Source organism: Electrophorus electricus, chromosome 1 (assembly GCF_041902795.1).
Source record: "Electrophorus electricus isolate QZ-2024a chromosome 1, ASM4190279v1, whole genome shotgun sequence".
NCBI classification, from domain to species: Eukaryota; Metazoa; Chordata; class Actinopteri; order Gymnotiformes; family Gymnotidae; genus Electrophorus; species Electrophorus electricus.
The window spans coordinates 38454940-38469665 of record NC_137497.1 but is presented as its reverse complement, the minus strand read 5'-3'; the positions used below and the strand labels follow the sequence as shown (position 1 = coordinate 38469665).

Sequence of the window (14726 nt, the reverse complement as noted above, 5' to 3'; positions counted from 1 at the left end):
GGCATTGACATGAGGCCCACTGGCCTCTCGTCTGACATACATTTTTTCACTCATTGTGAGCTGAGAGTTGAATCTTCAGTGAAAATTTGAATGACTGCTGTTGCATGGCAAGACTGAGGATGAAGAATGAATGCTCTGGAGATCTCCACAGCTGCCACTGTGAGAGCAGAGAAGTGGAACGACATAATTGGCAGCCTACTGTAAGCAGTGCAGGCTACTTGACAATACTTAAAAGGTGCCCTTCTTAAACACTGCACCATACATTTGTATTAGCCTTCAAACTGGGCACTTGCCATTATGTTTGTTTCATTAAATTGTTGGATGGAATCAACATTTTTTTTGTTTGTTTGTTTGTTTTTTACTGAAAGTCATATAAAGGATGAATACATCCAAAGACTAAATAAGTCACTTCCCTGAAGGACAAGTTCTGTCATTACATATGACAAACCCCAAAATATCCTGTCCAATGAAAGATGATTATGAGCAGTTAGTCATTATTCCACAACCATGTTTTGCAAGGATATATGAGCGTGTAATAATTTTGCAGTGGAAACTGAATTAAGTGAACTAATAACATCCTGAAACATTCTGACACAGCTGAATTTATGCTTGCCCTGAAAACCAGAAAAGATTTGATTGATAAGACTGACTCCCCCACCCCCCTTACCATGCTCACATTGTTATCTGAATCACTAGAATTAATCTAGGCTATGAGTATGCTTTCAGTGCATTTACATCTCCTCCCATACTTAAGGCACATCTGTATATCCCTTCAAAAATATTATAGAGTGAAGAGATTCAGAGCCCAAACTGTGCTCTTCAGCTCTGTTCTTTCAGTAGGCTGATGGGTGCCTCCTAACATTACATCATTAAGGGTGGGGTGTCTATACTCCTGACCACAATACCCCATACAGTAACCGATAGGTTCATGGGTTTCGCCCACTGTTACTTCGTCATGATATTTGATACCCAATATGTCTTGCTTCACATTCTCTTTATTTTGTTGTAATTCATTATTTTGTTAATTCAGTAGAAGAAGATCCTATATCCTGGACAAACTAAAAGGTAGAAGAGAAGGACTGCTCTTTCAGTATAAGGGCACTTTCTATTTGAGGCCTGTTGAAGTAGCCCAGTAAGGGAGAGGAGATTACCCAAAATGCCAGAGGGGACAGCTTAGCCTGTGCACTGCTGGCAGGAACTGAAAAGTTTCCCAAACTCAAGGTCAAAAAGTCACAAACTAGTGAGAGCTCAGTTCCAGTTAAGATTAGTCTTAACCTAAAGGTGGAAATTGAATATTTGACACACACTCTGTGAACATTTTAGTATTTACTTATTAAAGAGCTTAGATTGCTGGGTATGCATTTTTCAAAAGCTACTTCTTTAGAGAGAGAGAGAGAGAGAGAGAGAGAGAGAGAGAGAGAGAGAGAAAGAGCATAGGATGTAAACAAGAAGAAAAAAGAGGACTAAATCAGAGGTGTTTGATGAGCTTGCACATTAGCCTTTACCAAGATAAAGGCAGAGGAGTGCAGCAGAGGAATTAGTCCAACAACAGCCAAGAGCTTCTGGCACATTCTCTTTCTTAACAGACACATTCTCTTTCTCCAACTCTCAGCTTATTTACTCAGTCTTATAGTGCCCTATGTTTCAAAACCAATTAACACAAATAATGGCACATTATTGCTTATTGTAATGTTTTCCCTTAAGAACAGGCAAGAGGCAGAATGCATATGCAGGGAGGTGGTTTATTAAATGAGGGCAACATCTATAATACCAGGCATAATACTCACATGCCAGCCAAACCAGACTTACCACCATAACCCACAACTAGAAGACAAAACCCAATGCTCAACTAACCAAAACAATCAGGCACTAAACAGGCTCAGGTGAACATAGGATCAGGGAGAACCAAAACATGGACTGGAATCACGGAGCAGACGAGGGGCTGTGAAAACGAAACCAAGGAACGGAACAAGGGCGTAAAGGAAAACTGACATGAGAGAGAAACCACAGAAACAGGGATGCCCAGAGGGTGGCCATTCGTGACATTTACATACTGAAGATAATTTGAATCTTGTTTTAGGAGGTCACTATTACTTTTTTTTGGGGGGGGGGATAGTAGTAAGGTGAAGCCTCTAAAAAAGACCAAGGGTAAGACTAATATGACACTGAAAAAAAACAGAAAAAAAATGAAACCTGCACAGGAAAAGAACACAATATTCCTCTTTCTATGCACTGTTTTCTTAGTTTTCAGTGCAAGTGGGGTATGCTTTTTATCAATATAAATGTAGGACTAAACATAACAAATGATGGTGTGCTGAGCTGCTGTGAAATTGGCCGGTCCTGAAACCTCAGCACTATTGTTGATACAGTGTTCAAACTTCAGCATTGTGTTTCTGTAAATGAACTCATCAATTATTCATTGGTGCCAAAGGTTTGACACTGATCCCTGGTTTAATACAGTGCACTCTACAATTAAATTGTATTTTGCCCCATTTTTATGTTTTCCTTTGATGTGTGATTCAAGCCATGTGGTGAACATTTTCAGTTTGATTAGATGACAGTCCTGGATTGCTTAAGTTTCAGCAGCAATTTATCTTCAGCTGAAAACTGACAATGCTTCACATATTTCACATTAGTCTCACTGGGACAAAGCCACAACACTCTCTACCTCCATACTGGTAGAAACACTGAACGGCAGGAGCCGGGATGCCGGGAGGAATTTCAGCAAAGGCAAAAAAAAGACTGTTAAGATGCAAATGAGAAGCATCTAATATCTTTCATACTCTTTCTGATTGCTTATAAATTCTCAAAGGACAGTCTTATTATTTCTGGCATGATAATACACATAATGCACAATCTTGTCACAGGTTATAGTCTCACACATAATGATAGATTATTGGCAATATTTACATACTGTGATTCAGTTATTGCCCAGCTATTGTTAGCTATTAGCTGGCTTCTTAAAAAGTTCAGACCTAATTAGTTTGCTGTATAATTAGGTGGAGATGACATATTTTATGGATACTAATGGTTAGTTATAGTGTGCAATTCTTAATTTCCTCGAGCATGTATTGTGTATTTCCCTAAAAGTCTTTGATAGCCATTTCTCGGGTGCATTTCATTCTGCAAGATGCTTCCGAGACAGCTCCCGTTACATTTGCGCAAACTGAGAAAACCTAAAGAACTCAGAGTTAGGGTATACATGTGCTGAGAAATCAGATTGCTGAAATAAAAACCAGCTCTCCTTATCTGATTTCTTAATCTGATTTCTAGGCCATACTTTAATCTAAGAAATTGGAGTATGCTGTTTGCATGACCACTTTAATAACCACAATAACTGTAGAAATCCAATTGTGAGTGGACTATTAATTGCATTTAAACACACTTATTAAGTTTATCTCATTTAACATGTATAATAAATTTTATTTACAAACCCAAATATACCCAAATATGAATGCTGTGCTCTGCAGTTATATTCAAATAACACAATCTGCACATACAATGTTACATATTCCATTTTTTATATTTTGGGGACAATTTTAATAATAAATAACTCAATGAAGACATGCAGTCCTAGCTGAACAAAAGTTCAGATCTAATTAGTTTGCTGTATAATTAGGTGGAGATGTCAACAGTTTTGTCTCTGGTGCTGGGGTCACCACCCACATTCACCTTGATGCTACTCCAAAGCATGATGAACTTACACAACTGGCACAAAACGTATTTTAGCTGTCATACATGAAATTATGCAGACTGGTTTTACAATGAGGGAAAGAAAACCATGTAAGCAAACTCAGACATTTTTGGCTGTTACCTCAACATACAAAAAGTCAAAATTTTGTTACAATAAATATACATGATAACTGCAACAATGTATGGGAAAGACCTACTCTGTGCTGGAAGTATTTCCCAAGGCAGAGTTACTTTTGAAAGTTAATTTTAGTAAATGTGTTTAGTGTGACAACTCCCACCACACCTATAAATCCTATGGTACTGAGCTCATACTCACTTCATTAAAACCCTTTAACATTGGGGTTTAGGCATGGGTGGAGCATTGTTGTAAAATGGTGGACCCAAGTTAAAAGCCATGGTAAACAAAGCTCATACCCACTTTCAAAGTCATATATAATGACTGCTACATCCTTTTTAAATGAAGCTGACATGTGACACAGTGTCTAATATGGTGAGTGGCCTAGACATTGATGTAAATGGTTCCAATCCGGGAATAAAACAGGACTATTTGGTGTTAAAAGGATTGCGCTTGTGTTGTAAACACATATTAAATATGGGTTACCAGTGTAAATGGGGTTGTAGAAACATATACATTGCACCTCCATTCACTGACTACTTTATAAGATACATGAAACATTTAAGTGTATTTTACAGAATTACAGCATTACAGTATCATTTCAAAATGTAGGCCTTTAGAGAACAGGAAACTACCACAATCTGTCAGCCACCCCCTATCATGTTCATCACTAGTCAGTTTCTTACCTCAGAACCACTGCTAAAAAGACATTATTGTGGGGGACTATCCTCAACACAGTGACACTGACATGGTAGGGGCATAACTGTGGGGGTTGCACCAGTAAGTGTATCAGGTTGAGAGAGATGCTGGGTTGAGAGTGCCCTGCCACCTAAAAATAATCAGCCAGCAGCAGTTCTGTAGTCAAGAACTGACCAGAACCAATCACTAAATATGAAGAGCTGGAGGATGGCTAGCCCAGACTGTGCAATGCAGAATATATTAAACCTATAGTTTTGGGGTTTTTTTTCTAATAATTAAATATTTCTAATAAAATAGGTGGTGAGTGTATGTTAATCACTAAGTAATCTGTACTATTTTCTTAACCTAGTTAGAAATGTTACACAAACACATTTAATTTAATTTGGATTAAATAAATTCTCAGAGCACTTACTCATTCAATACGACATCAAAAAACTTGCTAGCAATGTAATTTGGCTGCAAGGATAAGAAAGAACAGAAATGGGAATTGGATGATTGGGAAAACTGGTTTAAGATATAAGAGATTTCATCCAGTCTGATTTGCACACATATGAACATGTACACAAGGCTTAAATGGTTTGTTTTCAGGTAAAGGAACATAATGAGATCATTATTAATCTGATCTTCTCAAAATTTAAACATTAATTTGAGGCAACCACAGACACATTTTTTACAAGGTATATGCATGTCCTTTTTCTCTATCCCATTGCCATCTTTTTAAGTGCATCATTGAGTGTGTTTACATGTATTAATAATCCGATAAGTGCAGAAAATCAGTTTTTGTCAGTAATATGATCAATGCATTTACATGCACTTGATATTCTGATAATGGGTCAGGCAAAAATCAGATTTACACAATTTACATGAGTCAGCCAAAAATCAGATTTCTGCTTTGCATCCAGCCAATAATCTCATAGAATAATGTGATGTAAATTTCCAACTTCCTGCCATGACGTTTTGTAAATATGAACCCACTTTACCAGCAAATATGGATCTTCTTTTTTATGGTTTCTAATGGTTAGTTATAGTGTGCAATTCAAATTCTTAATTTCCTCGAGCATGTATTGTGTATCTCCCTAAAAGTGTTTGATAGCCATTTCTCGGGTGCGGCATTTCATTCTGCAAGATGCTTCCAAGACAGCTCCAGTTATATTTGCGCAGACTGAGAAAACCTAAAGAACTCAGAGTAAGGGTATACATGTGCTGAGAAATCAGATTGCTGAAATAAAAGCCAGCTCTCTTTATCTGATTTCTTAATCTGATTTCTAGGCCATACTTTAATCTAAGAACTCGGAGTATGCTGTTTACATGACCACTTGAATAATCACAATAACTGGAGAAATCCAACTGTGATTGGATTATTAATTGCATTTAAACACACTTATTAAGTTTATCTCATTTAACATGTATAATAAGTTTTATTTACAAATGCCTTTCACAAACCCAAATATAGCCAAATATGAATGCTGTGCTCTGTAGTTATATTCAAAAGCCACAATCTGCACACATAATGTTACATATTCAATTTTTTATATTTTTGGGACAGTTTTAATAATAAATAACTCAATGAAGACATGCAGTCCTAGCTAGCACAGCATGGTGCTAAATCCCAGAGCAGTGAGCAATGACACCAGTGTTTCTTATTACAATCTGCAGGAAGGGGACAGTAGAATAAGGCACTCCAGTTAAGGTATGTTTTATGAGTCTCTGCACTCATTAGGAAGAACACGGTGGCACATATAAATTTTTTTTAGTCACCTAATGGCGTGTTTGTTTCACATGCACTGTACCTGTGGACTGTTAGATGTCTGTCAGCTGATAGAGACCTTTAACACCATTCACTGGGAGCACTGTTGATTAGAACTCCAAGTCTCTCTGGCTGACTGAATGAGAACATAAAGCTAGATGTTTGCATGGTGAAGTGGATGCTAGTTTTGTTGTTGTTGTTGTTGTTGTTGTTGTTGTTGTTTAAGGATGAGCATTACAGCTAAATAATCATTTGGTCATAAATTATCTTTATTTGCCATAGAGACATCAGCCATCTGTGAATAAAGCAAAGTCATGTGAAAGCCATGTTTAAGAAAACCTTTGAGATTCAAGGCCACAGAACCTTGGAGACACATACAAACAGAGAGAAGTACAAAAGGAAGCGGTTTAACATATGAGAGGGAGAGCTTGATTTGCAAATGTACACACAGACCACAACATTAAAACAACCAAGCAGACAAGCAACATATCCGCTTGTACACAGCTGTAAAGAGACAAGAGAAAACTCAGTGAACTACAGTATAATTTCATTTAAATCAGAGGTTATCAATCCAATCCATGGGGATTCTCAGCCACTGCAGATTTTTGCTCAGTTATGGCTTGTAACAAATCAGGGACTCCATAGATCTTGCTCACCTTACTTACATAGCAAGGTAAGATTTGGAATGAAGCAATCATTTGGACAGGCTTGAGTAACCCAAGAAGTGGATTGAAAAAATCTCATTTAATCTTTTGTCAACTTAAATTTCACATACTGTTAACAGTGTTTCTTCATAAATGCCACAGGTCAGGTTCAATGCATTATGTTATACAAGCCTAAATGGGTTATTCAGAGTTCAAGAAACTATACTTTGTTACTGTTTCTTTGTACTAAGTTTTTCATGTGCAGTTATTACAAAGATTATATATCAGACTTGCCTAAAATAAGACATTACACAATTCATTTTCCCCATCTACAGGCTATGTGTATCCAGTGCAAATGCCTGTCCCCTTTGCATTTCCAATTTGGGACAATGGTCTGAAAGTCCATTGGATATCTGATGAGGTTAGGCAGGAAATAAAAACTCTACTATATCATTTGCATTTCTCCTGGGGCCAAGTAGTAGATTAGACTACTATAAAGCCACATTGAGGTCTTGTTTTTTTTTTTCAGAATTAGTGTGACTAGTTCTAGACATTCTTTGGAATCACTAATAGTCTGAGAGACACAATGTCTGATCTCAACATGATCCTCATCAAAAATATGTTGAAGCTACTGTTAGAGGTTTCAATAATTTATTTATTTATTTGTTTTACTCTGAGTGCAATAGTCCTTTTTGAGCAGGATGCAATATATACTTTTTTCTAAGCCACAATATAAAATGTCATTGTTTCAAACTCTGGGGCTCACATATGATGGTTGAAAGCTTTGAGCTGGAAAGTGTTCTATTCTTGAGACCACAGCGAACACTCATAACTTATGCAGATCTTACTATTCGGTCAATTACTAATCCAAGAAGCCTTTTGGTTTCTAAAAAGAGTATGGGTGGAGTTCTTATAATAGTCTATATAATAGTAGGCTAAAGAATTTCAAAAACAAAAATGAGTGATTAAAAAAGAAAATGACTTTTTCTTTTTTCATAATGTAGGTATAATATCTGATAAAACAAAAGCACTATAAACATTTACAGCTTTTAAAAAAATAATGACCTTTGACATTGCAGAATACATTTTTGGGGGTTACTAAGTACGAAACTGCTCATCAGACTGTGAACAGTACACTCAAATAAGTCACTCAAATATGAGTGCTTTAAGTGGCTTTCTCATAAGGAAATCAAGGCATAAAGGAAAAGGAATTTCTGAGCATTTCCTTGATGCATTTTAATATAAAATGTCACCAACTAGGCAGTACAAGGTACCAGATTTGATCATAATGCATCACAGACTACAGGATAAAACATTTTGAACCATTATATTCTACTATGTTTCCTAAATCTCTTTTGTTAATCATCAGTGCAAAAATACAAAGTACAGCACAAAATAATAATAATAATAATAATAATAATAATAATAATAATAATAATGGCCACAGTACAAGAAATCTCAAAACAGCAGCTGACCTGCAGCAAATAATTCAATTACTGAACCTGGAGTAACCAAGTTTCTTCATCACAAACCCACACGTGTCCTCAATGAGTCTGATATCTTTCCTCGGCATGTCTTGTCTCCACATGTTGATGTTAGCTGGTGATATGTCCCCTTCATACATAAGATTGTACAGGTTTGTTGAGGTGGTGAACATGAGTTGGTTCAGGGCTGAGGGTGTCAGTGGGACCCCCAGGAAGGAGTGTATCCTCTCGGCTGTCTCCTCCGGGAAGTTCACCACATCCTCAAATCTCACCTGCAGGTAGCCTTCCTCGGGTAGAGTGGCTGTAATCCGGAGCACTGCAGCAGTGTGTGCCAACCATAAATGGGCCAACAGCAGTACAGGGTTGGCCTCAGATCGGGACAGCAGTCGCCACAGCATCGTGAACTCAGAAGCAAAAGCCGGGCACCTCTCCCGGGTGATGTCTCCTTTGAACAGGAGTGCCAAGTGCTGAGGGATGTTCTTGAGGGAATAGAGGCTGGGTTTGCTGTTATACAGCATGAGATAGATCCATGCACGAGGGTCCCTGACCACATAGACGGCCCTAAGGGAAGGGCCAATGACCTCCTGAAGGAAAGGAAGTTTGAGAGCCCAGCTACCGCTGCGGAGATTGAGGACAAGACGAGCATTGGGATACTCGGCTGTGTGCCTCCTCATCTCCAGCACATACTCAGCATCTCCGTCTGAGCTGGCTTTCACCCTCCCTCTCACCTCATTCATCAGCCTTCTCACCTTTTTTCGCTTCTCGTGGGGAGGACTGGCTCTCTGGACCTGCTTTACTCTGGTTGACTCATACAGTGGGATGTTCTGAAGGTGCAGGTGAGTGTTGTGCACCAGTGAATGCAGCCAGCCCTGGATCATCTTAAAGCGGCCTTGCTGAGCATCTGATCTTGTCCACTCACAAGCGTCCACCAAGGAGTCAAACTCGAACTCCGTTTCGGGTATGTCCAGGTGTTCTGTTGGGACCCGTAGGTATACGAAGTCTGAATTGTTGTAGAAAAGGTGCTTAAGGATGTCCGAGCCGGAGCCTGGCAGGGTTGTGATGACCACAGTGGGCAACGGGAAGCGGTACTGGTCATACAGCCTCATCTGATTGCCCAGGTCAGGGTCAGTGGTGGCACTCTTCCACTTCACGCCACACAACAGCTGATCACAGCTGTGTGAGAGTAACAGGAGCTCAATGATCCACAGCATTAGTACAGAGAAGAGGGCGTAGCGCATTAGTCTGGTGAAGCAGACATAAAACTTGCGTTGCAGGGTGAGGAAGGCAATCGCCACGCACAATATCACTCCTGCTACCATGTTCACTGTGAATCCGAAATCAAAAAGCTGGCTATCTACTGTCGCCTGCTTGGGAATGAGCTGAGCTCCCAAGCCAAAGCGGATAATCTGATATTGGTCCTCGACTTTGGCATAACCCCCAAAGCCCAGATAACTTGAACGTGCTCTTATGTCTTTGTAGTTGGTTGCTATCGAAACAATTTTTTCAGTGCTGTTGATGATAAGAGACAGTCTGAAGCCGTTTTTACCACTATCAATGAAACGACAGTTAGAGATTTGAACGTAAGGCCCATGCATCACATAGACCATCCTGCCTACTGCACCCGTCACAGGGAAAGTGACATTGACAAACTGCGTCCATCTCTTTTTAAACTCCGCTGCCTGCTCTGCCTCCTGTATTCGTGTGTTTGGGCTATATCCCTGGCTATCAAACCAGAACATTTTATAATGCGCATCCCAAACATCCATCAAAGCCCCATTATACCTGTCCATATACCTGTAAGCCACATACTTAAAGTCAATGTCCAAGTTGTGGAAAAATGCACTGAGGGTATTCACTGGCGAGTCGGCCCATTTTTCTACATGATCGACCACCAGGAGAGTCTGTGAATTGAGGAGCACTAGTGCTCTGTATACACTCTTTAGTCTCATGGCTGGGGAATAAGTGGCAGCGGCTTCACCACTCACAAACATGGTGTCTCTGTGTGAAGATGCTGCTATAAGCTCTCCTGCAGAGTCACCCACGCCTTCATCAGTATAGCGCAGCCACTTGCCACATTCCCCTAGCTGGCCCTCCCAGGGGGCGTTGCACTGACTTGTTGGGGAGGGACTGAACACAAGCACATTGTTCAAGTAGCTATATTTTGGGCCATACAGTGCCTCAGATACAAACACTTGTCCGTTAGGGGCAAAAGTGAATGAGTTCTGGTCTGGGTGCTCGTGGCCAGGGTTGAAACTGTTCCAACCATCTACCCATGAGTAGGGTTTTGCATGGACAATGTCGAACACTGCCCGTCCACCCATCTTACCGGATTTAAAGGAGACAAATGTGTTGCTCTGAGCAACAGGTAAACCCGCTCCGTAAGTCACTACACCCCAGTTTGAGAAAATGTGCATCTTAGCTCTGCCATACCCATGCGGAGGCTGTGGTGTCAGATGGGCATCATACCAGATGAACTCTGTATGTAAAGTAGTCCATCTCTGTGCAGAGGACTGACCCATTGGACCATCTTTAGGTCTGTGCTTCCTAATCTGCTGTGCTAGCCAGTTCCCTGTGCCATTCCTCATCACAAAACTGTCTAAAAAAACTAACTGGCTCTCTGGTCCATAAAACCAGTTGTAATTAGAGTCCCCTATCCCCACTGTCCTTTGGAAACCTGGAAGCAATGTGGAGTAGTAGAACCAGAAATGTGTGCGGAGCCAGTTGTTCTGTGTGTTGTCGATTTTGAAGTGGCGCTGTGCCAGAAACACATACTGCATGACTGACTTTGCAGTGTAGCTTCCATATGCCACACCCTCATCTAAAGATCCATCCACAACATGATTCAGGAGAAACATGGTCTTCTCCATATAATTCACACACACTTGTTTCCATATCATAGTCTCTGGGTCACCGTGTGCACCTACAACTATGGCACCAGTGAGGATGGCTAAAATGTTAGTTGCCTGGTGATTCTGAAGAAATTGTTTCCCCCACCCGCGATATTTGGATGTCTCATACAGCTCTTCAGTTTCCCGCCGGATCCTGCTGAGATACAGATCACGGCGCTGCTGGTCCAAGGAGGTGTAGATAAAGTCAAAAGCGGTCGCAAATCCAGTAAGCGAGTGAGCCACTGGCACCTCATCATTAAGTGCGCTGGTCACTTTCCAGTGCGGGTACTCCACCATGCGGTCCATGAATTTAATCAAGAACTGCAAGGCGGCTGAATCCTCAGGACAGAGCAGACAGTACAGAGCCAGAGGTGGGAGGTTGTTACCGTAGATCTCATTCCACTTGCTGGCAAACTCATCGTGCTTTGCAGGCGGCATGTAGAGAGGAACGTTCGAGAGCATGGTCAGCACAGCAGCACGGATAACTTTGAAAATCTGGCTGTGGGTTGTAGTGGACCTCTGTCTCATGAGCTGTACATCCACTTGGTTGAAATACAAGCTAGGGTGAAAATTAGTGGCTTGAAGTTTCTGTAGCTGCGGTGCCTGGTTTTCTGTAAGTCGGAACTGCCCAAACTCACTAAAAATATTCTTGTCGGAAGCATTAAAAACACCAGAGAAAGCAGTTCCCACTGCTAACAATGTCAGTAAAAATATAGAGCATGCTATGGACCTCCATGCACCTTCTCTGCAAGCCATCCTCCAAAACATTTTTTTTTTCCTTCAAATTTCCACTCTATTCACCTCTCAAAGTTCTTTTAAAAATGCCACAAAAAGCCTTGGCCCCTAGGTTAAAAGTATCTCTTAGAGATACTGGTTTTCATTGTATTATGCTATAATTCATTTTTAATTCATCTCTGTTGTTTTTGTTCTTAGTTTTAATTTTCACACTTTTGCATTTCAAGCAGGTGGTTCTCAGTATGTTCTTTGGTTTCTTCAGCTCACAGGTTGTTGGTAGCATATTACATTACATTTTAGTTTACTAAATGTAAATATGTCTTTATTGTGAGCAATACTATAAGCAGTTGAGTTCATATAAGTTTATAATAGCCTATTATTCACAAAAACAAATTATTGTGCCTTCCCAAAGCCAATTTTAGAGATTAGAAATAAGGATTTGACACATTTGTCTATATCACTTACATGTGGAAAAGATCTCCAAGAAAACGTTGGTCATCCAAATATTTTAAAAAGGGTTAAATTAATTTTATCCATATTAGTACTCCACAACTGTTTCTGAAGACGCTCTCGTGGAAACCAAAATAATAAGATACACCTAACGCAGGATTCCAAACGTCCGCTCATGCTCACGAGTCCGATCTGTAGCCCGCCAGCCGAGGATTTGCATGAAGATGCGTTCGTGACGCTGAGAGTAAAAATATAAACGCAATCATTTTCTTACAGTGCTAAACTAATATTGATTAACGCGTCCCGAGACATTCTCCCCTGGACATCAGTCAACCCCAGTCACTGTTCGAGCCAATCACACAAACCCACAGCCGAGTTGTTCCTCTCGCCTGAGAGGGAACACGCATAAACCAAACTAACCGGAGCATATCCGTGGCACACAGTAATCGCAGTCGGATAACTGGTGCCTGGATTCAGTAAGGTTTCGTCTGTGTCCCGGAGCAATAAAACCATTTTCTCTGTTCTTATATTATATCCATTAGACATTAGACATCACCGAAAACCCGTCGTCCACCGTAGGCGAATGAAGAGAAGGACAATAAGTTCATAGGAAGTTAGTCTAGCAAGGTATTCAAGGAATGATTCAGCCCGATGATGATGTAAACGGAAGGTCCTCTAAAATATATGATTAATGCATTAATGTTCACAGAGAACAGCTAGTTTTAGTAGACGCTATCGATGCAGCCTAATCGCTTAAAAACTGCTGGTAAGCATGCTTGTGGTCCTCTCCATGACTTACATGAATAGCCTATGGTTGTTTTCTTTAAATTGTTGGAAGACTACCGCATATCGCCTATAGAGGTCTCTCTCTCTCGCTCTCTCTCGCTCTCTCTCGCTCTCTCTCTCTCTCTCTCTCTCTCTCTCGGATCTGAGGGAGATACTGATTAACAAACCTGAGCTGCAGCTTGTTTTGCTACTTTTTGATTAAAGTCAACATAAATACACATTAAAAATAAACAAAATAATGAAAAGTATGATCAATTACAGCACAAGCGGAACATGGTAAGTGCAACCTGTAACACAGGACCGAGGGAGACGAAAGTGAATGATAATGACTCAAGCTAAGTAAAAGCAACATTAGACTGATGAAAATCAGTTCATTATATGGGATAAAACTTGTTTATGTTAATATGAAAAACCTGTCCAACCTTCTGCATCCCAACTCCATTATCTTCCCATCTGTTCACATTGCAGTTTCTTCTGTGCAAAAGACATCTGAAAAACTAATTCTGTCTCCATCAAGTATTCTTTTTACAAGTTTGATCATTATATTATAGATCTCTTTCTGCACACAAAAAATAAATAAATAAAAGTGATAAGTTACAAAAATCTTTGCATTTGTGCATTATGTGCTAGTGCTCTCTTAAAGATGGGAATTATCTACATAACTTCCCCAGTGGTTTTATCAACAAATAAAAACAATAAACTCATGTATAAAAAAAAGTATGTGTTATCAAGCAGTAAAAATGTGGAACAAAGCTCTTATAGCTGAAGACATAGCTGAGGATCACTGGAGGCAATCACATAACAAGAGTCAAATTAAACCTGATTAAAGAGTAGACCCCCTATTTTTCTTTCTTTCTTTGTGTGTGTGTGTGTGTTTAAATTAGCTCAGCTCTCTACTCACAGCTGTGTACCTGTAGCTGAAAGGGGAGGCCTCAGGTTGTTGCCGAGCACTGGTTGCCTGGAGACATTACTAGCCCTGCCAAGGAGACTAGCAGGAGGAGGCCATGCTGGAAGTCAAATATGTGTCAGAGTGGGTATACATGTACTGTTCTGACTGACTGGGACCAGGTGCTACCATGTCTGCCCTGGCATTTTGGACTTGTTGTTTTCATGTTCCAAGGAAGTATTGCAGAGTAAGTGTAGGAGGAATGGTCATACATATTGAACAGAGCAAGAACAGACAGCATACTCACTTATTAAAAATATTCCATACTGTGCATTAACAAAAAGGGCTCCAAAGCTATAGGAGAAATGGTTCTCCCTGCCTCCCCTTCTCTATTCTGCTATTTTCATGCTCTGGTTCTAATTTCTGCCTTCTACTAGTACTTGTTCAGTATCTCTCTGTCCATTTTTTGCTCTCTCTCACTGGCTAACTTATTCTCCAGCCTTTTTGTTCTGGCTCATTGTTTGTCTTTGTTCCACAATCAGTCCAATCAGTCACCATAATTCCACCAGTCCCGGCCTCTCTCTCACGCCACCCCTCAG

The 14726-nt window shown here is 40.1% G+C and overlaps 1 protein-coding gene across 1 annotated transcript; it reads right to left on the bottom strand.

Moving 5' to 3' along the window:
* Positions 1-6505: 6505 nt before the first annotated feature.
* dselb (dermatan sulfate epimerase like b) lies at positions 6506-13238 on the bottom strand. Its single transcript, XM_027018145.3, has one exon. It carries the CDS (start codon positions 12036-12038, stop codon positions 8388-8390), a length of 3651 nt encoding a protein of 1216 aa, XP_026873946.2. The 5' UTR covers positions 12039-13238; the 3' UTR covers positions 6506-8387.
* Positions 13239-14726: the final 1488 nt, after the last annotated feature.